The sequence below is a fragment of the Cibotium barometz genome, chromosome 58 (assembly GCF_041138505.1).
Source record: "Cibotium barometz isolate CiBa-2024 chromosome 58, ASM4113850v1, whole genome shotgun sequence".
NCBI lineage: Eukaryota > Viridiplantae > Streptophyta > Polypodiopsida > Cyatheales > Cibotiaceae > Cibotium > Cibotium barometz.
This window is the reverse complement of record NC_141103.1, coordinates 9,680,551-9,707,370: the sequence shown is the minus strand read 5'-3', so window position 1 is coordinate 9,707,370 and position 26,820 is coordinate 9,680,551. Positions and strand designations below refer to the sequence as shown.

The following is a 26,820-nucleotide window of genomic DNA, read 5'->3' as shown; positions in this document are numbered from 1 at the left end:
TACTTGCAGATTTGGGTCTATCAGTGGATAGACAAGTTGTCATTTTATGTGACAACATTAGCAGTATACAGTTGGCCAGGAACCCAGTTTTTCATGCTCGCACGAAGCATATAGAGGTCCACTACCATTTTGTAAAAGAGAAGGTTTTGGCAGGAGACGTTGACCTTGTTTATGTCAGCACACAGGATCAGGTCGCTAACATCTTCACCAAAGCATTGGGTACAGAGAAGCTCCGCAGATTCAGAGCTTTGCTTGGTGTACATGAGATGGAGTTGAGCTCGAGGGGTAGTGTTGAGATATCGAGCTCATCTAGTGAGGCGGTGGACACTGATGACCCGCCTGGGGGATAGGCCCCACACTTACACCACTGGCATGGTTGGTGAGATCATGGGTGATATGCGGCCAGTGGGATGACAGGCTGTGTGACAGCCATTCTAGAGACTGGCATAGTTATAGCGCCGGCTCATTTAGTTGGGTTCACACTATAGAGAACCCTATTATGTATTTGGTTGAGTACCTTTTCATATAGTGTGTACTCTTATCTTTGTATATGGTGTGTTGAGTGTTGTGTGAAGAAGAATAAGATTTTCAGCCTCTCACCTTGTGTGTTCTCTTTTAGGGTTTTGTGAGTGTGTGTGTGCTTGCAAGAGCTCAAACTCTCTTCTCCCCTGCATCTTTTCACTAGGACCTTTCCAGGATATCAACATGGATTTTGTAGGACCCCTTCCAATAGCATTTGGATCTAGGAACACACAATGCATGATGATTCTTGACCAATTCAATAAGCTTTGCATGCTCATTCCGTGCAAGTAAATGGCCACAACAGAAGATAACGCTCGCTTGTTGGTATCCCATATGTGGTTTGCCAAGGACAATTACATCTGACAGACATCCCAAGTTTACTTCACATTTCTGGAGAGCATTATTTGACAACTTTGGGACCAAGTTTTAGTTGTCCAACGCATTCCATCCTTAGATAGATGGCCAAACATAAATATATAATCAACTAGCATTTGATGTTCTCAAGTCGTATTGCCATGATCAGCAGTCAAAGTGGGAGCACTATCTTCCTTTGATACAAGCAATCCTGAACAATACTCACTCATCCAATATGCTCACTTATGGTAGTGCTATGTGTCAACATTGTATCCCCTCACTGTACTCCACTCACCTCCATAGCGTACCCCCCCTCACTATATTCACACCCTATAAGGGTTTCTGTTTACCTTCCAGTTCCAGTTTCATTTTCTAAGTGCCAGTAGGATCATCTTTATTTTTCGTTTTCTGGTTTTTTATCCAAACATTGTATCAGATCCACCATGATGTAACTTTTTGGTCTCATAGGTCATTATGGCCTTTTGAAGACGTTAACATAACATAACATAACATAACATCTCGTCTCGTCTCGTCTCATCTCTCATTTTCTGTGTGTGAGCTTCTCTATCCTGCACCTAACCCTAATGTGACTCCAACACCAACAATCGGTATCAGAGCTTCAGTCCAAGGCCTGCAAAGCTGACTGTGGAATTCCGTTGTGAAAACTCACATTCCGGCCGTTTCCTAGTTTTCGCCGCCCAGCCAGCCGCCGCCGCTCAGCCCGGCCGGCTTCGTTAGTGGCCAGTTCTCCTCCGCCGCCCAGCCCCGCCGGCGCTCTTGCTGCGCAGAGGGCCGCCACCGCCCAGCCCGGCCGGCTGCGATACTGGGCAGGTCTCCGCCTCCGCCTAGCCCGTCGGCTCTGTGCGCCGCCGCCGCCCCGTCCATCGGCTCTGCGTGCTCCGGTGGCTCCGCCTCCCTGTCCGTCGTCTCTGTGTTGCAGCTCCGACGGCTCCCTGTCACGACATCTTCACCTGCGCCTGACTGCTGGTAGTCAAACGCCTCTGCACGCCTATGCCACTCTTCTCCGCCTCTGTGTGCTCCCCGACTGACGCCTGCAATACACGTACCATCCGTACTGTCCTCGCCTACAGATACTCTTTATACAAATTTTTATTCACATGCACATATAAGTTTTGCAGCCATTTCAGGGCAGGTCAGATTCAAACAAAATTCTAGGGGTTTGCCAAAAGTTACCCTGGTGCCATTCAATTTGTTTGGTTTGGAATTTGGGGGTTTTCAAAATTGAGGTCAAAATCAGCAAATTGAGCCTCTTTCAGTTGCAAAAATTTGGGCCTTTTGTGAAAAATGGCCAATTAAATGCACATTGAAGCGATTGGAGTGCATAAAAATTGGGGCTTTTTAGATTGGAGCATGTAATTGGGCATTACAGCTGTGATTTGTCGCGTATGTATACACATTGTGTGTAATTGGACAATTTGGTGCAGGTTTACACTTGCTTCAGTTTGCAGGCAAACATTTGCACAGGACATTTGGTTGCCTGGTAGTGCACATTGGTGCTTGGTTTGCTTGCAGGTATATTTTGTTGACATGGCTCAAAATGCTACACATGTATTTGGTGTGCTCACCCAGGAGGACAAGTTGGATGGATCTAACTACTCCCTCTGGAGTTTCATGATCCGTAATTTGCTGGTAGCCAAAGGGCTTTGGGGCATCGTGTGGTGATGACACACGCCCACTTACCATACAGCCAGCCACGCCTCAAAGGGGAGGGGTGCTCAAAGAGGTCCTGATGTAGAACCTGCTCCCACACAAGAGCAGAAGAGATGGGACTCTAGAGATGCATAGGCCATGTCATTGATAGCCCTTGCAATGAAAAGGACTATTAGTCCGCACATTCGTTCTTGCAAGACATCGAAGCTTGCATGGGACACATTGGAAGCAATGTATCAGGTACGCAACGAGGCAAGAGTTGCCTACTTGAAGAGGCAATTGGATCTTCTTTCTATGGATGAGGGTGACTCCATGGCAGATCATCTCACCAAAGTGAAAGATTTGCAGGAACAATTGCTCAACATTGATGAGGTTATCCCAGACAGACATATGGTCACCAATACTCTTCATTCTTTACCACCTTCCTACAAGGGCTTTCACACACCTCTCAACCTCTCAATGAGAGGAGGTGGTGATCCCGTCACTTTTGAAGAGCTGGTGGGTTTACTCTTGCAGGAAGAGAAAACAAGAGAAAACTTATCGAGCAACCGTGGTGGAGACAAGGCATTTACAGCCAAGGATAAGGGTAAAGCAAAGAGCTTTAAGCATAGGGGCAACAATCTAGCAAGGCTGGTCATGGACAGCCCTCTTCTGGTGGTTAAAAGTCTCACAAAGGGGATGCAAACAAGCCCAAAAAGAAGGGCAAATGTCACTACTGCCATAAGCCTGGACACTACATCAATGAATGTAGGAAGCGGATTGCAAAAGAGAAAAGGAACGCAGCATGCAATGCAGTAGCAGACTCTTCTGATGACAAAGCACAGCAATCAGCTAATGTAATCCACGAAGAGTACACTTTTTTGGTCACATGCACTAGTGGCAAACCAAGTGCTTCAGACAATGATATGTCTTGCATTGCATCTGACAGACAAAATGTATCGTGGTATTTTGATAGTGGTGCTTCGAGCCACATCACTTCATGCAAAGATGTATTTCAGCACTTGGTTTATGCTTCAAATGGCCGCACTGTATCATGTGCAGATCATACCACATATCCAGTAAAGGAAATTGGCAATGTCATACTTATTGCAGCCAATGGTGCCAATATATGTATGAAAAATGTATTGTATGTTCCAGGGATAAAGAAAAATCTGCTCTCCGTCTCAGCCATAAACGACCAAGGTTTAAAGGTTGAATTTGAAGATGGAAAGTGTTTGGTAAAAGACCCATCAAAGGGTTATGAAATAATAAGCTGGACAGCTATGACAAGCGTACTTATGATGCAAATACAGTGGCTGCCCACACTCCTGCTATGCATGATGCAGAGCTACGGCATGCTCGTTATGGGCGTGTAAATTTTCGGAGTTTGATGCTTATGCAGAAGCATCATATGGTTGATAATATGTCGCCTCTTGAGTCTCCACCAAGACATGTATGTGAGGGGTGTATTTTGGGAAAGATGCAACGAACACCATTCCCCAAAGATGGAGCTGTTAGAGCTGAAAGTAAATTACAGCTCATACATAGTGATGTATGTGGTCCAATTCGGACACCATCCATAGGGCGGCATCTTTACTTCGTCACATTCATTGATGACTACTCCAGGTTTGCTTGGGCTTACCCTTTGAAAGCGAAAGCAGATGTGTTTACATGCTTTCGACACTTTGTAGCAATGGCTGAAAATATGTGAGAATGTAAAGTCCAAACACTCCGCTCAGATAGAGGTGGAGAATACATGTCAAATGCATTCAATAGATCTCTCATGGAGATGGCAAGATGCATGGTGAAAGCACAAAAGTTGCCTCACAAATTTTGGATGGAAGCTATAATGTGTGCAACTCATGTGTTGAACAGGTGTCCAACAAAAGCTTTGAAAACCATAACACCATTTGAGGCTTGGTATAGCCGAAAGCCAACAGTGGATTATATGCGTACATTTGGGTGTTTGGCATATGCACATGTGCCAGAACAACTCTGAACAAAGCTAGATGACAAAGCAATGAAATGCATTTTTGTGGGCTACAACAATGAGAGCAAAGGATGCCGTCTTTATAATCCAACTACACGAAGGATTTTTGTCAGTAGAGATGTGGTATTTGCTGAAAATTCAGAACAGCCCATGTACAGCTTGTATAAAAGTAATGATACAGGCATACAGGACATGTTTGATGGACTATTACCCATTGCAATAAGGGGGGATTCAGATCAGCCAGCCCCTACACAAGAAAATCCTCATGTAGAACATGTGGAACAGCCAGCCATTCAGCCCCCTTCTATGGAAGAAGTGGAAGATCTTGTCAGGGAAGAGCAAACAGCCATAGACACAGCCAAGTCAATGCCAAGATGGTTGCTGAAAACTTTGCAAGAAAGCAAACTTGTAGCTCCACTCACAGGTAGAACAAGGGCTAGTTCCAGCCATGCTTTGAATATACATCGTGGGGAGTCTGCATTAGCAATGGGTGGTCTCTTTGATTCAGAAGAGCCTTCTTCTTATGAAGAAGCACATGAGAATGAGCATTGGGTGCAAGCTATGCAAGCTGAAATCTCTTCTATCATGAAGAACAATACTTGGGATCTTGTGGAATTGCCTAAAGGCAAGCATGTCATTGGAACAAAGTGGGTGTACAAAGTCAAAAGAAAGTCTGATGGTACTATTGACAGGTACAAAGCAAGACTTGTGGCTAAAGGCTACTCCCAGAAAAAGGGAATAGATTATGAAGAGACTTTTGCTCCTACTTCGAGAATGACCACAATAAGATCAGTGATTGCATTGGCTACACATAAAGGATGGAAAGTGCATCAATTGGACATCAAAACTGCATGCTTAAATGGGGATTTACAGGAGAAAGTATATGTAAATCAGCCCATTGGTTTTGTAGTTCCTGGTGAGGAACATAAAGTATGCAGGTTACACAAAGCATTGTACGGGTTAAAGCAAGCTCCAAGAGCTTGGTATGATAGGATACATGCTCATCTAACCAACCAAGGTTATGTGAATAGTCCAGCTGAAAGCACATTGTATATGAAGAAAACCGATGCCGATATTCTCATAGTCATCTTGTATGTAGATGACATGCTCATTACAGGTAATAGCAAAGCACAAATTTCAGATTTCAAAGCTAATTGAAAGCTGAATTTGATATGTCAGATTTGGGGCCTTTACACTACTATCTCGGCATACAGTTTATGCATACAGATGATGGCATTGTTATGCAGCAAACTAAGTACATAAAAAGTTTGCTAAAAAGGTTTCACATGGATGAATGTAAGCCCATTTCTACTCCAGTAGAACCAGGTGTACGGCTTACTATGCATGATATTGGAGAGCCTTTTGAGGCCAGCATTTACAGCCAAGCAGTGGGATGTCTCATTTACTTGTGTAACACAAGGCCAGACATATCTTTTGGGGTGTCTTTGTTGAGCAAATTCATGCACAGCCCAGGCACAAAGCATTGGCAAGCAGTCAAACGCATTTTTCGTTATCTTAAGGGTACCCTGGATCTTGGTTTGTTCTATCCCAAGGGGGGCACCTTGCAGCTTTATGCATACAGTGATTCAGATTGGGCTGGTGATTATAATACCAAGCAATCCACCAGTGGGAATTGTTTTTTTCTTGGCAGTTCATGCATATCTTGGTTGAGTAAAAAGCAACCCACTGTTGCCACATCTACTTGTGAGGCTGAGTACAGGGCAGTCTTCACAGCTACAGTAGATTGTGTATGGTTGAGGAGACTATTGGCTGATCTTCGTGAGTGTCAGCAGACACCCACCACCATTCTCACTAATAGCCAGAGTGCTATGGCCGTGGCACGAAATCCAGTATTTCATGCACGTACCAAGCACATTGAGATTCATTATCACTATGTCAGAGAGAGGCTATATGCAGGGGAGATCAGTTTATCTTACTGCCCTACACAGGATAATGTTGCAGATCTATTCACAAAGGCTTTACCTCGAGAAAAGTTTGAAGCTTTCCGCAAAGCTTTGGGCTTACTCTCATACACAGAGTGATCTGCTACCTTGTACAGGTTCACACTTCCACTACAGGGGAGATTTGTAGGCATATGCTCACTTATGGTAGTGCTACGTGTGAACAGGGCTTAACCAAGGGCACTTTTTCCCATGTGGTTTTTTCCTTTTGGATATCAAGTGTGAAAGGACACTCTACATATAATATTTTGTACTTCTATATTATATGGATGTGGCACGCATGCAAGGGTTGACTTGCATTTTGTGGCTACCACACTTTTGGCTCTCTCTCTCCCTCTCATTTTCTGTGTGTGAGCTTCTCTATCCTGCACCTAACCCTAATGTGCAGGTTTGTGTGTGTGTGTGTGACTCTAACACCAACAATAATGTCTTCCATGTTTCTTGGTTGAAACCCTATGTTGGACCAACATTGCAGGTGCTCTTAGATGAGCAATAGCCTGAGATGGTTCATGAAGCTGAAGTCATCGAGCCCGAGCATATTCTCCTCCACCGATGGAAGCATGGTTCTAGTCACAGACAAAGACAGTTCTACACGAAGTTCGAGGACCAAACCACTCATGAAGCTGTATGGCTAGATGAAGAGTTCTTGTAAGAGTACCCGTAGATATTATCGGACTACTTGGAAGCCATGAACCTACCGCAAAGCTAACGAGGGAATGTCACATGCACCCTGCACTCTGGTGCTATGTGACACATTGGCTCAACATTTCATGTAACATTATACATCAGCATATGGTTCAGCCTACGTTAATTCTTTCTTGTCCTTGTGTTTGGCAATCCACAATCATCAAACTCTTAATTGTACAAAGTTCTCCAAAGTAATACAAGCAAATACTCCTGCTTGTAGGGGGGGAGGAGAGGTGTTGGGCCTTACTGGGTAATTGGGACCCAATCTGGTGTCGACTCTCATCTTCTCTCAACTCTTCTCTCTTAAAGTACAGTGGATTGCATAAACTCACAGCTTTAAGACAACTTTGTTACGCGTTACGGTGGTCAACCTATTGCATGCTACATCCGGTTAGATCTTCGCAACCTCTACACCCACTGCACACAGATCATGCCACACAGAGGTTGAGACACGGGAGCATTACATATGTCGTTGCCCAGTATACTATGTGATCCACCGTCCACGGGAGGTTTCACCGTCTTTCCATGAGAGGTTTGGCCCACTTTCCAGGATCATTGAATTCTCGGACCAGTGCTGCTAAGGGCTCTTCGTGCTTGAGCTATGTAGACACAGGGTGACATTCTTGAGAGAGCTTAGGCCCCAGCCACCCTGCCCCCTCCCTCGCCAGCCAACCATCACTAGCTTCTTCCACACTCAAAGGGAGGAAACCTATACAAAGGATCCCATGGACCAACCTCGGGCTGTTGCGGACCCACCTCGCCCAAGAGGAGTTACCTCGGACTAGGCATGTGCACTCTAGTGTGCCCCCCAAAAAAACAGCCACAATCCACTCATCAATAATTCCAAATCTAGGACATGCTCCACCGCCATCACAACCTTTCCACATGACGTAGCTGATGTAAACGTCCTGCATGCATTGTCTCGTAGGCACAACCTTCAACGAGATCATGATCACTGGCCACCTGCCGGAATGGCTCTCAGAGGGACTCATTCACTCGATTCCCAAGGAGCCTGGTGACCATTTGGAGGTACACCAATGGCGCCCCATCACCCTCCTTGGAAGTGCCTACAAAATCATCGCCAAATCCATTACCCAATGCCTTCAGCCTCACCTCCCAGATTTGATTCATGGATAGGATGATCTTGTCAAAATGCACAGCGGAAAAGGAGACAACTGCCGTGAGAAACAAACACAAAAGTGTAGAGAAATAAGCTGTATAAACTCTACTATATACACGAAGATCCGATACAATAAGAGTGTGGGGGGCAAGGGTGGTATTTATACCACCCTACAATGCTCGTTGGCCAGCCCTAAATCAGCCGACAGCCTGCACATCATGTCCATGACTGGAAATAGCCAGTCGGCAAGCAAAAGACATGGAGGTGGCCAGAACAGAAGGAGTCGGCGAGCACAAGACATCCCCCACGACCCAAAAACAGGGAGAAAAAACATGGGAACAACTCCTGGGCGGGCACACCCACAACAAAGGCCCTCACTGAGTAATATGTCCAGACAGGAGATGACTATTAACACCCCCTCTCAACTCTTGGATGTGGAACCAACCCCAATGAGCTGGAGTGCTACCGGAGCATCCCCTGAGGTAGAGACTTTGTGAAGAGGTCTGCCGCATTGTTCTCTATCAAACAATAAACAATCAAGCTATCACCAGGCAAAATCTTCTCACGAACAAAGTGACCCTGGATGACCGTGGGTTCCGCCAGTGGAAACCCCAATCTCACCAAGTAACCTCTACAACCTCACCACCTCGAAAACAGCACCACAAGCAGCCCGGTACTCTGCCTTTGTAGGAGACAAGGTCATAGTTAGATGCTTCTTGCTGCTCCAAGAAATAGCTCCTGAGCCAAGGGTAAATCCGTAGCCTGATGTAGATCTCCTCGTGCCTGGATCTCCTCCCCAATCTAAGTCACTCCAACCTTGGAGTCTGACTCCATCCATTGTTCCCCCTCTAGTGTCATAGAAGAGTCCAAGATCCTTCGTAGCCTGCAGATACCGCAAGATCCGCAATCCTGCGTCCCAATGAGTCTTCAAAGGCATCTGCATGAATGAGCTCAACAACCCCACTAGAAAGATCACGTCCAATCTAGTGTTTAGCAACCAAATCAATCAACCAACAAGCTTCCAATACAAAGAGACATCAACTTGCTCACAAGGATCAGTAACTGTAACTTTGGTATGCCAAGTCCTGGGAACCTACTGAAGACCATACAAGGCCTTCCGTAACCTGTAAACCACCTCCTTTGACCTCAAAACCTCAAAGCTTGGAGGCTGCTCAACATACACCTCCTCCTGCAAGTCACCATTTGCCATTTGCATGGCTTTCCTGCAAGTTCCCTAGGAAAGAGCTTCCTCAACTGCAGTAGGCTGTTTGTCCCGAATGATACAAGACATCAAAGCATAGATCACCTGTGAAGGCTCCTCTGACTGACGAACGCAAGTACTGGAATGTCCCTACTTGCTGCCTGTTGCCAACATCTGGCAAGCCATCCACCATTTGGTCCCGGAAAGCATGCCGCAGCGTGCTGAGAGTTTGTAGATCCCATTCTCCACTCTGCCTTCCCATACAACCTGGCATGTTCCTTTGTCACGAAGAGCAACAAAATGCTCATCAAACTCCACCCGTACGCCAGTCTTGCAGACCTCATGCACTGGCAAAAGATGAAAACCAAGGGATGGCACATAAAGAACCTGGGAGGAATGCTTCCCCCCTCTGCCATCGGCGGGAACAATCTCTAACCTACCCTCATTGTGAATAGGGATAGTGGACTTGTCACCAATAAGGATGTGACCTGCGTGCCTTCGAAGATCCTGTAATAACTCTCGGGAAGGAGTCACGTGCCTGGAAGCACTACTGTCTAGAATCCAGTCCCGAGAATCCCTAGCGGTGAGTCCAACCGCCTCCCTGCTCGAAGAAGATGAAACTCCGGTGTCCATACTATCCAAGTGCACAAAAGTGAGTCTTCATGATTATTGTTGAGGAATCTGCACCTCTCTCAGTGCTCTGCTGAGGACATTTCCTCTAATAGTGGCCTTTCTTGCCACAATGGTTACAGGTCCGCTCTGCCTTCAAGGTGTCACGATCCGACTCGGGCTCCTGCTCAGAAGACTTCTCTTGTGAAGACTTCCCTTTGTCCTTGTTGCCGCCTTTCGACCGCTAGCCAGTCAAGGCCTCAGAACCTTCGCTGTGTGGAGGGTTCGTAAAATGCTCTTCCTGGTCCAAGACCATAGGCACAAACTCCTCCCATGTGATGGTGTTGAGCCTCCCATTGGTGATCAAAGAGGAGTAGAAAGCTGAATACTGAGAGGTCAGATGAGACAGCAAAGTGATGGCCATGTCCTCTAAAGATATCTCCTTTCCAGCCTGAAGAACCTCCTACTGAAGAGCCTGGAGTTTGTTGATGTGTTCTCGCATCGTCGAAGACTTTGCAGGATTGATCACTCACATCTGCACTTCCAAGGAAATCCGCTTCATGGGTGATACCCTGTTATACAGAGAAGCCAAGTGCTGCCAAATCCCTCTGGCCAGCGTCATGTGTTTGATATGATTAATCACCTGGGGTGTGCAATTAAGGAAGATGAAAGAACACACACGGGCATTGACACGATCCCATAACTGTGCCTGTGCCTCCTGTTCTTTGCGAGTAGAGGGTAAAAGCTCCTCGTCCTCCAACTCTGGCCGTGGAACACCAACCACAATGAAATCAGCCAAGTCATAAGATTCCAAGACAGACTCCATCATTACCTCCAAGATGCCATAGTTGGTCCCGTCCAACTGTCGATCCACCGAGAATGTGGAGAGTGGGGAACTTCACGTGCTTCTCAGCCATCTCAAGCAAATCTGCCATCTCAAGGGTTTACAAGGTCTTGTGAAGGGAGGGTAGGTGGGAAAAAAAATGAAGAAGAGGCTGCAAACACTATGCAAGGTGGCTGTCGAAGGGTGATGGCCGCCTTCTACCTATTCTCCAAGTCCCGAACAGCCCAAGAAATCTCCAATCAGCACCAAAAACACCAAACCCTCAAGCTCCCAGTCTCCAAGCTTCAAGCCACCTAGGGCTCTGATACCATGTCGGAATGCACAGCAGAAAATGAGACAACTGCTGTGAGAAACAAGATGCCGAAGTGTAGAGAGAGAGAAGCTGTATAAACTCTGCTATATACATGAAGATCCGACACAATAAGAGTGTGGGGGACAAGGGTGGTATTTATACCACCCTACAGTGCTGGTCAGCCAGCCCTAAATCAGCCGACAGCCTGCACATCATGTCCAGGACTGGAAATAGCCAGTCGGCCAGCAGAAGGCATGGAGGCGGCCAGAAGAGGAGTCGGCCAGCACAAGACAGCCCCCATGACCCAAAAACAGGGATAAAAAACATGGAAAAAATGGGGAAAAATGGGAACAACTCCTCGGCGGGCACACCCACAACAAAGGCCCTCACTGAGTAATGTACAGACAGGAGATGACTGCTAACAGATCCTGGACAACATCTTCACTTTTTGGGAGGCGATTGTTGCCACGGCCCACTTCCGGCAAGAGGATATGGCGGTGTTGTTCTTGGACTTTGAGAAAGCCTACGACAAAGTGGACTGAGCTTTCCTTGAGGGCATCATGCTTCAGATGGGATTCTTGGCATGATGGATCTGGGGAGTCTCTGCACTTTATTCCGCCCCTCACAGCCAGGTCCTTATTCAGTGGGCCACGGGGACAAATTCCTAATCACAAGTTCAGTTATCCACTACCCCCTCCCTCTTCTTCTTTGTTGCAAAGGCAATGTGCAATTTTCTGTCCGCCCAGGGGACAAGTCTATAGGGTCTTGAAATCCCCATCAGATCACAGGAGGAGCTTCCAAACTCAAAGTTTGTGGATGATACAGCCACCTACCTCTCCGGAGAGGAAGGGAATCGACAAAGATTGTGCAAGCAATCAAGGGGTCCACTCTCCCAAGGACTGAATCGGTCCTGTGCTGAGGGGCCCCCAAGCAATGTGAGAGCGAGTGCCCAAGGGGTTGCCACTCGGCATCCTTAAGAGGGGGTTCCAATCAACGGTTGGCAGTGCCTCTCCTCATCAGAGGCCAGGGAGCAACAAGGTGAGGGCTGGCTTGAGGTGACCCCAAGCTTTGATCAAGCTGGCAGCAAATCAGTCCTTGAAGGAGGAGCTGAGGCCTCAGGCACGGGCCTCCATGAAAATCCACCTCATTCGGTTCTAGGGCCCACCAAGGGACGGGGTGCACAGAGAAAGGCATTCCAAGGCTCACCCCCTGACTAAAGGCCTCGAATGACCAACTTGCCTAGAAGGGCTCTGCTCTGAATAGCTGGATCAATGATGCCAAGGCCACCATGGATAATGGGGCGAGCTATTGCTTTAGCAAGATATCAATCCCCATCTGACATCCCAAATATCTGACCGAGGTGCCGCTGGGTATCCACTGGAAAGACTCAACTAGACGCCAAGCCGGGGTGGTTGAGGATCCAACCCAAAAGCCACATGACTTTTGCGAATCGATTTGGGTGCTTGAGGCCAAGCAGAAGTAGTTTCACTAGGCTCCCCTGAGAGGCGCAGGACAGGATCCGGGGCCAGGAGAAGATCATCCTTGCCATGGAATCAGTCACGCTCCCCCCCCCCCCCTTCCCCGGAGTGGTTAGGTTCCTTCACTCGCCACAATATTCCCCTTGCAGTCCTTGGTTCCACGACGCGGCGCCTGAATTCATCTTTTAAGTAGGCCAACAGGGCCGACTGACCCTCTCCCCCACTGAAGATTTCAGTGAGTGGATCTCTTCAGCTGGTGAGGATTATTGGCTTTCACGATCCCCAGTGGCACATTGGCCCTCCTCTGTCCAAAGTGGCCCATGACAGATCTTGGTGACTCTGGTTCTGGGAAAAACCAACCCCTAATGCATGTCCAGTGGGACCCAGGCGAGTGGAAGTGGCAGGACCCCTTCAGCCCGAAGAGCTTGACCACCCCCATTTTTCATTACTCAGCAAGGATGGGGCCGCAGTAGCCAGAATGCATGAGATTGATGGTACCTCCGCAGTGGCTGTGCCCGGTGGGCTTCCCAAGGCATCTCTTCTCACTTCCTCAGATTTTTGGAAGCGCTTGGACAGTTATCCCGGTGGGCTTCCCAAGGCATCTCTTCTCACTTCCTCAGATTTTTGGAAGCGCTTGGACAGTTATCGACCAAGGAAGATCACACTCTTCCTCTTGCAGTTAGCCCACCGCAGCCTCGCTCTTGACACTTGGTCGGCCATCAGAGGACAGCCGGCACAGTGTGCATTGCAGACATCCCATGGAGTCACAGCAGAACTGCCTTTGGGATCGTCCCAAAACCCAACATGTCTGGCAAAGAATCCTTTGCCTCTACGCAACAGTATGGTCCGAGCGGGGCACCATCACATGGGGGGCAGTAGACTGGGTGACTGAGGCCGGTCCCGCTCTGTCCTACGAGGGGACAGCAGGAGGACAGGCTCTACGGATCTCGTGGTGCACAATCGAGACAACCCAACAGATCCTAAAGTGACATGCTTTAATTTGTAAGAATAACTATAGAGAAAATGGGACACAGCTCCCGTTGGGTCATAGATAAATGGCACTTGCCCAAGCTAATTTCATTACACTATCCTGGCTTCCATCATTTTCTGGCAACAAATGCATCTAGCATCCCATGCATTATTTGTCAAAACACCGGAAAAGTGCAATACAACCAATCATGGAGCCACTTGGGAAGCCATGCCCAGCTTTGCATGACCGCAGTATGACAAATTCAATGTGCAACTATTTTATCACGGCCACTTTTCAAGTAATCCAAGTTATAGGATACATAGGGTCCAGATGTTACACGCATGGAATATATCCACCGGATGTTTGCCATGACAAATTACTAGAAAGCACAACCTTTAATTCAATCCATTTCGAAAAGCAACCATTTTGAAAAGAAAGTACTACTTTGGATTGGATCATCAAGCTAAAATAATAATAATAATAAACAAAAAGTAAGCAAAATTTAGAGACTTTTCAGAGGAAAAACGAGATTTAAAGAGGGTGGACCATGCAGATCTTACTTCATCGGCAAAATAATCATGGTGAGGTCGATAGAATTGGCCTGGTTCATAGCTGCCAAATGATTTGGTATAATGTCAGTACAAGTGTCTATTCATATACTCAGATTTTAACTCTCATGTTTCTTTAAAAATAAGGTCGCAACAAGATGTGTATGATTTGTCCACAGGAGAGCCCTTGCCCAAGTCCACACTGCCCGCCGCAGGGGTAGCGGACGGGGGCTGGGGGTGGTTGGTTGGTTTTTTTTTGTGTGTGTGTGTGGGTGGGGAGGGGCGGGGGGAGACAGCATTCTAACCCCAACATGTAGCTACGTACCTATAGCTCTCCAGTCAAAAGGCAAGATGTGCATCAGCTAGGGATGTTTTTAACAAAAACATAGCATAAAGTAAGAATCACCGCAAAATTTGAAGCAGCTCTCCATTTTCAACAGGGACCATTGAATATACTGAAATCCTTTTTTCAATAGCCTGCAAAATACAGTCACATGAGATTGCAGAGATGTTACATGAAATTAAAAACAGAGTCAATTAGAAATAGGGCACAAGCATACTACTATTGTAACAGATATAGCCCATGGCCCAGAAGCATATGTTCAGAACCCGCTAGCTGATTTTTGGCACTTGCTAGTTTAGAACACATTAAATATATTACTTCTTTGTTAGAATAGCATGTAGGAAATGCTTTAAGCATCTTCGTAATACTGTATAGATAGTACTTTTTTGGTCTCATAGACCATCTTGACCTTCCGCAAACATTGTGTTTGTTCCATGAGGGATTTGGCCCACTTTCCAGGATCATTGACTTCCCAGATCAGCGCTGCCTAGGGGTCTTCCTGCTCGAGCTCCACACACACAGGGACACTTTCTTGAGGGAGCTTCGAAGTTTGGCCCCAACCACCCCCGCCCCTCCCTCGCCAGCCAACCATCACCAGCTTCTTCTGAACCCAGGACGAGGAGGAAACCCATACACTAGATCCCGTGAACCCACCTCACGTGAGAGGAGTTACCTCAGGTTGGGCCTCCGTATTCCAGCAAGCCAAGTGCCCCCCCACCTCCACCCCCCCCCCCCCCCCCCGGTGGCGGTCCCCTCATCCACTCCAGATCCAGGACATGCTCCATCGCCATCATCCAACTACCTTTCCATGTGACGTAGCTAAGGGAGACCTCTCGGCCATACTCATTAGCCCCATGCTTGATATTTTGGAGAGTGGTATACCATCTATTGGGGGCTGATGCTCCTCTCATGTTTCACGTTCCTTGTATTCCATGATGAGATTTCGATGGACAGTTTTGTATCACTCCTCCAGTGAGATAGTATTTTATTTTCAGTTCCATGATGAGATATGCCATGGAAATTATTGTGTCACTTTGGTCTCATAGGCCCATTGGGTCTTTAGTAGACACTTAATATGTCTTTCTTTCTCTCTGATATGCAGATGATCTGATACTCTTGGCTCACTCGGTAGAGGATGCTCAAAAGTTGTTTATTTTAGAGGCTTTTGCATACATAGTGGGTGACCAAAATCATGCTTGCCATAACCATCAAAGGATCTCCTCCCTTAGTATCAGCCTGTGGGAGTAGTGGGCACTTTTAAATACCTTGGTATCAAGATTCGAGGCACCTTAGATGGCAACATAGTTCGTATCATACTCGTATGATTGGTGAAGCAAACGTTTGCTAACGTATGGTAAAACGGCATATGAAACTAGCCTATCATTCTTGCTCTGTTTTAAAATAAATAAGTTAAGACTTCTTTGCTGAAAGTTACACCATGGCTGGTATGTACCCTAAAGGTACTAGGCTCGAGCTGTAAAGAACCTAGGCCTCATGTTGGGCAATGGGCACTATACTATGAAAAATCCCTACATTGTACCAATGTACTACACATACTCATTAGTACATATAGTACATACTATGTACTATGTACATTCAAATTTTCAAGTTCCAACTTTCAACTTTCAAGTATCAATAAGTCCCAGCTCAAACATGCATATATAGCCCCAAATTTAAGGCCATGTATGAAACTCCACCAAGGGCTAAATCATACTTTATCATACCTATCATTCTCCCTAACGTATGGCAGTATGAAACGTATGATATGAACTATGGACGGCAGCAATGTGCACTCCCTCGAATTGAGGCACATACAAGAGTATATCATGCATTTTTGAGAATCTATGCAATGAATCACAAACAAAAACTGGGCTCTTAAGAAGTATCTTTTCGATACTTTGGTCATGCAAGTGCTCCTATATGACGTTGAGGTAAGGGGTGGTAGCATCTTCACATCTACATGAAAAAACATAGGAAGAGTTCAAGAGAAGTTTCTCACAAACTTCTTTAGGGTCAAAGAGAGGGCAGAAGGCATCCCATGAGACAGACGGCTATGCATGCTATGTGGCACGGGGTAGTATGATAGTCTACTATGAGATTTGCCGACACTACCATTGTCTCTTTAAGAAGGGCTTCGGGCCCGTGTCATGGGTGATGCATCACAAAGATCAAAGATGTATGGGACTATACTATTAGAGCTGAGGGAAACAGAGAGACACTTTTCAAGCAGCAGCCCGGGCAGCAAGTTACTGCTCAGACATCTATCGCTGACTTTTTTGGCCCTCACCAACGAGCCCTAGGTGACTCTCAGCCCGCGCACAATCCGTAGGGACAGTTTGACCAGGACAGGGAAAAATGTCCCCACTGAGTGAGCACCCACCAACTCGAGGGGTCCTCCAAGAGTCCTCTAGAGAGCCAGACGTCGTAACTCTCAAGACCCACACTGTCCACCTAACAGCTCCAGATCCGAGACTTGCTTCAACGAAAGGCACTCCCACTAGTAGTGAACATGGAGGCCACATACTCGGTCCATGATGAGGAGGGCACATTAAGAGTTCATACACACGAGGCTCTTTTGCTACCGACTATATTGTACATCAAGGCATACGTAGCAGTACATTACATTGAACCAGTGTTTTGTTTTTCTATGTTCATGTTGTCTTGACATTCAGTTTACTTATTGTCACAACCCAACATGCCTAGAGTTAGGGCTAGGGATGTGGACTAACCCCATGTTAGAGTTAGGGCTTAGTTGGGGCATGGAGGCCTGGAGGGTTCGTACGTGGACTTAGGGCACTAGTAGAATGAGGTCTAGATTGTCTTAAGAGTTTATAACTAATAGCCTATGGCTAATAATGGCTAAAATCTTATAAAATAAAGGAATGGCCATTAGTAGCAAAGTTATTGCTATATAAGTGACCTTGGGGGCAGTTATGAGTTATTGAGAAATCCACGCGGTAGACATGAAGGGCATGCAAAACCTCATGGCCATGGCGCTTCAAGGTGGGTATTGGTACGGGATGCTAGGTTGGGGCCATTGGTACCGAGCAGGCTTGTGACAATGAGACCTCCGAATCGACGGTGAGTCTATGGTTGGGTGGTGAGTCAGTAGCCACTGAAACCAGTCCGGCAAAACTCGGGGCACTAGACAGACACTTCAATACCAGACACAAACTTTGAAACACAACGGAAGAACCACAAACAATACCAAAACACAGCACTCAGCCAAAATGGCGGCCCCCCATAGGAACTTATGTATTCAGAGTAGAAGGCTAAAGCTTTTACAACAAACAAGGTGCGTGTGCAAACTTGCACCGGATTTTCCACAACGCTTCAACAAAAACTCTTGCTCAAGAGCAAGATACAAACAGTACCAAGAAGCTTTCCAAAGGCTGCAGTCAATGCTGTACAGCCAGCACTAGGAGGAGAAAGAAAGAGTGAACAGGCGCTTGCCCTACTATACGGCCAGAGAGAGAACCTGCAGTCAGCTACTGTAGCTCTGTATGGCTAGTGCATAAAGGAGAGAAAGAAAGAAAGATTTTTTTAACGTCTTCTAAAGGCCAAAAAACAGCCTATGAGACAAAACCTGTGTACATCATCATCATATCTCAATGGACATCAAATGGATATAAAAGAAAATAAAAGTCACTTGCACGGTTGTATGGCCAAAGAGAGAAAACCTATCGGTTGCCCTGTTGTACGCTGAGAGAGAGAGAGAGAGAAGAAGTTGGCTGCTACTGCTGTATACGGCCAGCTCTGCAAGAGAGAGTTCAACAATTGTTGCCCGCCTATGCCTCATGGGAATCCTCCTCCAAAGAGACTTCCTCCTCCTGCTTTTCATGGAGTCGACTAGCCTATAGTAGCTGTGCTTTTCCTTTTGTGCTAAAAGTGGCTGTGTTGCCCAAAATATCAACTTTTATGCTTTTCCCAGCTTGTTGGCCAAGTTTCCTCTAGGCGCCTCCTTCTGTCATACGCATGCCCAGAAAGTAATAAATCTGGCCAATCTTTAATGATGTGTGAACCTGTTAACTTATAAACCTTATAAGTCACACCAACAAATAAAATCCCTATTACTCATGCTCTGTAGCCATCTTTCAAGCCAAAATATGTCAGTGAATGCTTCAGCTTTCTTCTGTGGAAAAGCCCCGTTCACACCTTGGCTCCGTGCAGTGTGTGAAACATTGATCAAGATTGGTGAAGGAACCAAATGGTGACATCCCCTCCATCTTATATAGCAGTTGTCCACAACTGTATAAGCCTGCTACCAGCGGAATATTTCTTCTAAGCTGGAAGGAACACCTATCTGCTTTAGTTGTATCAATCAGGAAAAATGTTCAAGGATCCAAAATCCTTCCAAAACCTTCCCAAAACATTAACACAAAGTGTACACCAGGATAGCTAGTCGTGGGAAAAACACACCATGTGAGGCTCCATACGCCATACATGTACTGTCATGTCAGGCTCCATAGGGCACACATGTATTGTCATGTCACGCTCCATAGGTCACACATGTATTGTCATGTCAAGCTACATGTGTCATACATGTACTGTCATGTCAGGCTCCATACGCCATACATGTACTGTCATGTAAGGCTCTCTAGGCCACAAATGTATTGTCATGTCAGGCTCCTTATGCCATACAGGCAGTGTCATGTTAGGCTCCATATGCCATACATGTATAGTATGATGCAAACGCCAGAGGTCATACAGCATGAACCTGACTTCATGCATGTATACATCAAACCTTGATCAAAGCCTTATGGGCAGTCCATACTGCTGTCCACATGACCAGCCAAGATAAAAGACATTCGCCGAGAAAAGTTGACATAAAGACTGTCCAAATAGTCATACTCAAGAGAAATCATAAAATTCCTTTCCATAAAAAGAAAGTATTTCCATCTTGACATAGTTATAGGCAGTGCGGCCATAGTACAAGAAAAGTAGAGATCCATTCCAGAAAAAGTTAAGATGTTGCTATCTACAACAAGAAATCTCTGCTTTCCTCACACACTCAGAAAAACACATTTGCTCCTTGCACTTTCATGTGAGGGTGAGCTTGCATAAAAAGCCAAAAATTCTGAGTATATACATATATTGCTCGAACCAAAAAATACAACTTACAAATAAGGTAGGACTAAACCAAAAAGGAAGCATAATCATCGGAGGATTCCCGAAAAGCATAGCTCGAGCTATGACAAAACTATCCTCATGTAGAAGAATTACTCCCACCAGATCGGAGATCCGCCAGTGGAGACCCATCACTCTTCTTGGGACAGCCTATAGGATCTTGGCCAAGGCCATCAGCAGCAGCAGGAGACTTCAGCCCTTTCTCCCAGACTTGATTCATGACACTCAGACCGGCTTTGTTCAGGATCGGAGCATTCTAGGCAACATTTTCACCTTCTGGGAGGAGACAGCTTCGGTTGGGTTGTGGCAACAGGACCTCATAGTGCTACTCCTAAACTTTGAGAAAGCTTATGATAGGGTGGATTGGAGCTTTCTGGAGGGCACGATGAGCCGGATGGGATTCCCCATGGAGTGGATTCGTGGAGTCTCACGACTTTACTCAGCCTCACACAACCAGGTTCTCATACAAGGAACCCATGGAGACAGACTCCCCCTTTCCAGCTCGGTTCGGCAGGGCTGTCCTTTGGCACCTTACCTCTTCCTATTCGTCGCCAAGGCCATGAGTAGTTTTCTCTCAGCCCAGGAGACCAGGCTTTAGGGATTGTGTCTTCCCCTCCGCATGCAGGAGATGCTTGACTCGGAGTTTGTAGATGACACAACAACTTTCCTTTCTGGAGATGTGGGGAATCTCCAAAGATTCCCGAAGGCAATCAAGATTTTCTCACGCATCAAGAGCACAGATCAATTGGCACAAGTCGTGTGGTTTTTGGGTAGGCTTAGCACCCGCCCCAACTTGGCGCCCAGTTGAGACTTTCCAGTGGATCCCGAGGGGCACTCCAGTTCGTTATCTTGGTTGCCAGGTGGGCATTGATATCTCTCCCAAGCAGCACCTCGCCTCGCTTCTCCTGAGTATTCGGAAGAAGCTTTTATATTGGAGTTCTGTGAGGCAGAGTGGTGGTGGCAAACCAGGTACTTCTTGCCACCATGTGGTACATCACTTCATGCTGGGCTTTCTCTCGAGCATGTATTGGCTAGGTACAGCGATTAATCTGGAACTTCTTATGGGCTGGCAGTGAGACGGGAGACCAGCCAAGGCCAAGGTGGCATGGAGAGTGATCATTCAGCCACGTCACAATGGGGGCTAGGCCTCATTGACCCTGCTATTCAGAGCCGTGCCCTCCTCGACAAGCTGATTGTTAGAGGACTCCTTACCGATGGTGAGCCGTAGAAGGATTTCCTATTGGCCTGGATTTCAGCCGACACCCCGAGTCTTGGGGGCCCTTGGCCACAGAGTACCAGATGGATTTTCACAGAGATGCAGGCCCACGGTTTTAGTCCAGCTTTTGAGGACAAATTTGCAGCCAGCCTACTTCGAGCTTGGGATCATCTCAGGCCGGCCCTTAGACAGATAGCTCCGGCAACCTCAAAGGAGTGGCTTTAGCAGTCTTTGGTCTAGAACCCTCTAATCCGTTTACCCAGTGGCCACATGTTGGGGGCCTGAACACGTGTATCATGGGGCGCCTTGAGCATAGGACCTACCAGGTCTCTTGGAGATTGGATTGCACACAGGCAGGTACCTCGGAGGTGCAGGAGAGAGGCCTGACAAGGGTCCGAGGCAAAGACAGGCTCAACATCCACATCGACTAAGCTATCCCTCAGGAGTGGCTGACTCCTATCCCAGACCCGACCCCCCCCAGTGTGGCTAGGCGTGTTTACCATACACGATATTCTCGTGGTGGTCCACGGAGGAGATGAGGGCAATGATCTGCTCACTTTTTCTATGGATCCCATGCCAGACTAGAGAGATCGGAGCTTCCTTAGAGAATTTCGGTGGCTGCACCTTGCAAAGGGTGAGGGTTATTGGTTTTCGGGCACGGAGGTGGCACATAGACCCAGCACCGGCCAAGGTGGCCAAGGAGAGATTATGGCGGCTATGGATATGGGAGTGCGGACCTTTGACGCGTCTACAGTGGGACTCGGGAGAGTGGACTTGGCATGACCCCGCGGATCAGGAGGAGACTCTGGGTGGCCGCAGTATCCAGATGCCAGAGATAGATGGCACCACGACAGCAACAGCACATTGGCAGTCACAGGGCCTCTCATAGCGCTTGCTTTCAGATTGTTGGAAGAGGCTTTGGGACAGCTTTCGGCCTAGAAAGATCACCCTCTTTCTTTGGTTCATGACACACAGGAGTTTGGCGGTCAGTTCTTGGCTGGCAGGTCGGCCAGCAGCTTGCCCGCGATGCGGCCACTCTTAGGAGTCTCAACAACATTGTCTTTGGGATTGCCCGAAGGCTCAACAGATTTGGCAGCAGATTCTCCACATCTTCACTATGGACAGGGCATCGACCCGGATCATTACATGGGGCACTATCGCTTGGGCCACAGAGACTGGAGTGGTCAGGGATTATGAGGAGGATGGGGGATGGCTAGCCCTTCAGGTCTCTCACGACGTTATTTAAGCAATACCAGTCACAGCCCCACCTATAAACTAATGGCGGCCAGGCTCAGCCATAGATGGGAGATTTACAGTAGCATAGCAACCTGGCACATTTGGTGAGCTAGATGCAGCGAGGCCATCGAGAATACCTACACACAGCGAGCTGAGTCCATCACGAGCATATGGCTTGATATCATTCACACCCTCTACGGTCAGTGGGGGAAGTTACAGGGCGATTCTGACCGCATGTGGAAGCGGCGGGAAGCTTTCTTGAGGCTTTGGAGGCGTGGCCCATTTCTCACAGATAGAGGTGGTGACCCCACTTGGCATTACAGACCACCTGTGTGGTTGTTTCCCTCCCCTCCCCCTGTATGAGATAACCTTCTCCTCATAGAGCGGCCAGCCGAAGGAGAAGTGTCTCTTCCCCTTTTGATCATCTAATTCCCGCCCTTAAATGAGGCGAGTTTGTATTTAGCCCTTTGTGGTTGTATCTAGCCCTTTGTGGCTGTTTTTTCATTAACTAATAGAAGAATGTTCTTCCCCAAAAAAAAAAAAAATACTCCATGAAAAATCCTCCATAATAATAGACGATCTCAGAGCTCCTGAGACTCTCCTTCATAGTCATTTGGTTCAAGGCCAGTGTGCCTTGTTTGAGTTCGTTGCTCAGATTCATCCTCCGAATCACTTAAAATTATCAATTTTGTGCAGTGAAGTGACTCATGGTCACAGAGGCCACAATATCCACAAACAGGGGAAGACAGTAATTGCTCTCAAGTCACCTGTAAACTATGGAGACAAAGAACCTAAGCAAGCTGACCGTCCTCTTCTCCTCTTCCAAGGTATCATGTATGATGGGGGTGGCTGTGGGGTGTTTTCTCACCACTTATGTTAATTCTTTTTCTACTTCTTGTTTAACCACTGCGGCCCACCCTTTCTCCATCTCCTGAACCTTCTTGCAATTTGTTTTTTAGGCTTTCAACCTCCGAGGCAAGGGAGAATTTCATTTCCCTTTCTTCTTTCATCTGTGCTTTGCATACATGTAGCTCCTCCTTGAGGTCTTCAACTTGTGCTTTCCATTTTCCCACTTTGGTCACATGGGCTTCCTTGAGCTCTTTAATTTCCCTATCATGTATATCTTCTTGGCATATCACAATGTCCAGATAACTTTCAGCCCGTCGTTTGCCCATCCGCCTAGGGGGTGCTTCTTTGGCTTCTCCGAGCTTGCGAGCACATGTTTCTCCATCATGTCAATGATTGCATTTAGTTCTGAGTGCAGGGCCTCCCATTTCCGGGATCCCTTCATCTTGGTGCAAGCGAAAGAGAGAAAGAGAGAGAAGATTATGTTGCTGCCTTGGAGGCCTGAGCAAGGGTGGGTGGGATAAGGGAGGCTGAGGGAGCCAAGTGTGCGCAGCGCACAAGTGCGGAAAGGGGGGTGCCGGCGACGGCAGGGCCGAACAGGGCGCAGCCAGGGCAAGCGGTAGTGGGCAGGGCAGAACAGGGTGCAGCTAGGCCGGGGCAAGCAGTGGCGGGCAAAACAAGGTGCAGCCAAGCCAAGGCAGGCAGTGGCAGCAGTGGCGGCGGCGGGGGGCAAGGCAAAACAGGGCAGGCGGACAAGGCGGCAGTAGACGGTGCGCGAGAGAGGGTAGGGCAAAGGCTCATGCCATGCGCAAGAGAGAGAGAGAGAGAGAGAGAGAGAGAGTTATATTAACATCTCTCCAAGGGCCTATGAGGCCAAAAGTAATACAATGGTACCATGGATATACTAAGCCATGGAAAACTAAAAGAAAAAGTAAAATGAAAACATTTGCCTTGGGAGCCTGCGAGACACACACACAGAGAAAGTTATATTTAACGTCTTCAAAAGACCCAGTGGGTCTATGACACTAGAGTGGGGTCTGGCGGGGGGTCGGACACTGCAGAATGTGTGGCTTGATGAGGCTGTGGGTATGTCATCCATGGCTGGTGGGGCGTCCTCTTGTGGTCAGAAGAACTGAGTGATGGTCGCCTAGGGCGGGGTGGACATGGGTCTCGACTCCTTAATCAGTGAGTCTCTCTGGCGATGAAGCTCTAGTAGGAAGAGGCCCATGCACCACTGATCTGGGTAATCCATGATCCTGGATAAGGGTCCAAACCACTCTCAGAAGAGACAGTGGAACCTCCCTCGAATCTCATAATATACAATGCACCTGCATATGAAGTGCTCCTCTAAATTGACCTCCTGCTGGCACATAGTGCATATCCTCTCCTCATGAGGTATCTGCATGGCTCTCCCTGTCTCTATCCTCAAGCGCTGCGATGACACCCGCAACAGGCCCACTGCAATCTGCATGGCATGTGACATGTATATGTCAAGATATCTGGCTCTCAGTATGAAACCATCCCCTGTAAGCCTCATGAAAGTATCCATGTAGTACTGCTGTTTGTGTGAGAGTGGCGCATGTGTTGTGATCCAGGTATCCTGTATGTAGTCCCAATAAATCATTTCGGATAACCCGGTCCCTGCCATCCTGAGAGAGCTTGATGAACGGGGATTCCCGGTCATAATGGAGTGGGGGGAGGCGATCCATCTTGAGTCCCTACCTCGTGAACCAGGTGCATACTCGGCTATACCATGACTAGTGCCCATCTGCTGCTAGCTGTTGGGAGGACTATAGGGCGAGCCTCGGGAGTCTCTAGGGGGCCATGGCACTGATCCTGTGAATGATGTGACTGTCTGGAAGAGTGCCAATGTCTCGTAGGAAAGAACATTGCATAGGCAAGAGCTGAGTATGCAAACACATGCTAATAACAATTTGTATGCATTAGAGTGTACTGATAATGTGTGTGAAGCGAAATGAAAAACTCGTCGACCTTAGAGAACAAGACTGACTCATTTGACATAGCTCAGTCTGGACACTAGAATACATAGCTGCCAATACATAAAAGAATGTTTAACATCTCCCCAGCACAGAAAATACTATATTTAAAATTGAAAGACTACAATCTAGTTCAAATATTTTAAAATAACAAAAGGAATCACTAGTTTTAGAAGGAGAATGAAAAACTCGTCGACCTTAGAGGATAAGACTCACTCACTTGACGTAGCTCGGTCTGGACACTAGAATACATAGCTCCCAATACATAAAAGAACATGTAACATCGCCCCAGCGTAGAAAATACTGTAATAAATTGAGAGACTACAATCTAGTTCAAATACTTTAAAATAACAAAAGGAATCACTAGTTTTAGAAGGAGAAAGAGGTAGGCACACAAAAGAAGACTGAATTTGCACATATGCAAATTAATAGCAGACTATATATGTGGAGAAACATAAACAGTCATTTCCTTCCCTCAAAGAACAGCACAAACCTCAATCATGGGGTACTTCCTTTGATTCGATGTAAGAAACATGCTTGTACTAGTCCGTACCTTGCTCTCAACACCCTGTTTCACATGAACACATTATAGAATATCTTAATAAATAGAATATCTTAATAAATTTCTCTTTTCTTTCGTTTTTCAAAATTTGTGGGGAAAGGAGAGGAGAAAGAAAGAAAGAAAGATATATTGGTATATTAAGCGTCTACTAAAGACCCAATCGGCCTATGAGACCAAAGTGACAATAATGTCCGAGGCATATCTCATCATTGAACAGAAAATAAAATATAGAACAAATCAAAACTCTCTCACTTGAGTGATACAAAACTGTCCATGGAAATCTCATCATGAAATACCAACAACATGAAAGATGAGAGGACCATCAACCCCCAATAGATAGCATACTACTCTCCAATATATCAAGCATGGGGCTAACGAGTTTGACCGAGAGGTCTCCCTCACCTACATCACATGGAAAGGTAGCTCGATGGTGATGGAGCATGTCCTAGATCTGGAGCTGGCGAGGGGATCGTGGCTGACGTCCAGGGGCGAGGGACATTTGGCACGCTAGAATGCGGAAGCCCGGTCCGAGGTAACTCCTCTTGGGCGAGGTGGGTCCACAGCGGTGGGTCCACGGGATCCACTCAATGGGTGCCCTCCTCTTGGGTCCGAAAGAAGCTGGTGATAGCTGGTTGGCGAGGGAGGGGTCCGGGTGGCTGGGGCCGAGAAAGTGTCCTTGTATCTACGAAGCTCCGAGCTGGAAGAGCCCTAGGCAACGCTGATCCGAAAGTCAATGATCCTACAAAGTGGGCCAAATCCATAGTGGAACAAACACCGAAAACTATTGCAGATCTCATAGTATACTGGGCAGTGACGTGTAATGCTCCTCTATCTCAACCTCTGTGTGGGATAATCAGTAGCTCCTCTCATCCCTAGGTCTCCGTATGAGCTCCCCAGCTCTGAAGACGCGCTCAGCTCTCCCTGTCTCCACTCTACCACAATGGGATGAAACCCATATCTCACCAATCACAATCTGCATGACAAGGGACATGTGAACACTAAAAGACCAGCTGATAGATGAATCCATCCTCAGTGAGCCTGAGGAAGCGATCTCTGTAGAAATGCATCTTTGGTGGGAGCTTCTTAGGTGTGCAATGACCATTAAGGCTGAGAAGATCTACCGGATAAACCCATTAGTGTCCTCATGAGAAAGCTAGAGAAAGGGGAATCCGGAAGGTGATTCATGTGGAAGCCATATCCTAAGAACCAAGTGCTGGCTGTCTCGAAGGACTCCAGGGCAAGCCTCAGGTACCTATGGGATCCATGT

The 26,820-nt window shown here is 47.1% G+C and overlaps 1 protein-coding gene across 4 annotated transcripts in view; it reads right to left on the bottom strand.

The window, feature by feature from the left end:
• The window catches only part of LOC147605877 (prolyl 4-hydroxylase 1), a 154,932-nt gene that overhangs the window by 39,475 nt on the left and 88,637 nt on the right, over positions 1–26,820 (bottom strand). For all 4 annotated transcript variants that reach the window (XM_086792708.1, XM_086792709.1, XM_086792707.1 and 1 more), the window contains 3 exons: positions 25,485–25,559; positions 14,633–14,703; positions 14,239–14,290 (listed from right to left, as the gene is read on the bottom strand). In XM_086792708.1, the coding sequence (XP_086648834.1) occupies positions 14,239–14,290; positions 14,633–14,703; positions 25,485–25,559 (198 nt within the window). The remainder of the gene's footprint in view (positions 1–14,238; positions 14,291–14,632; positions 14,704–25,484; positions 25,560–26,820) is intronic.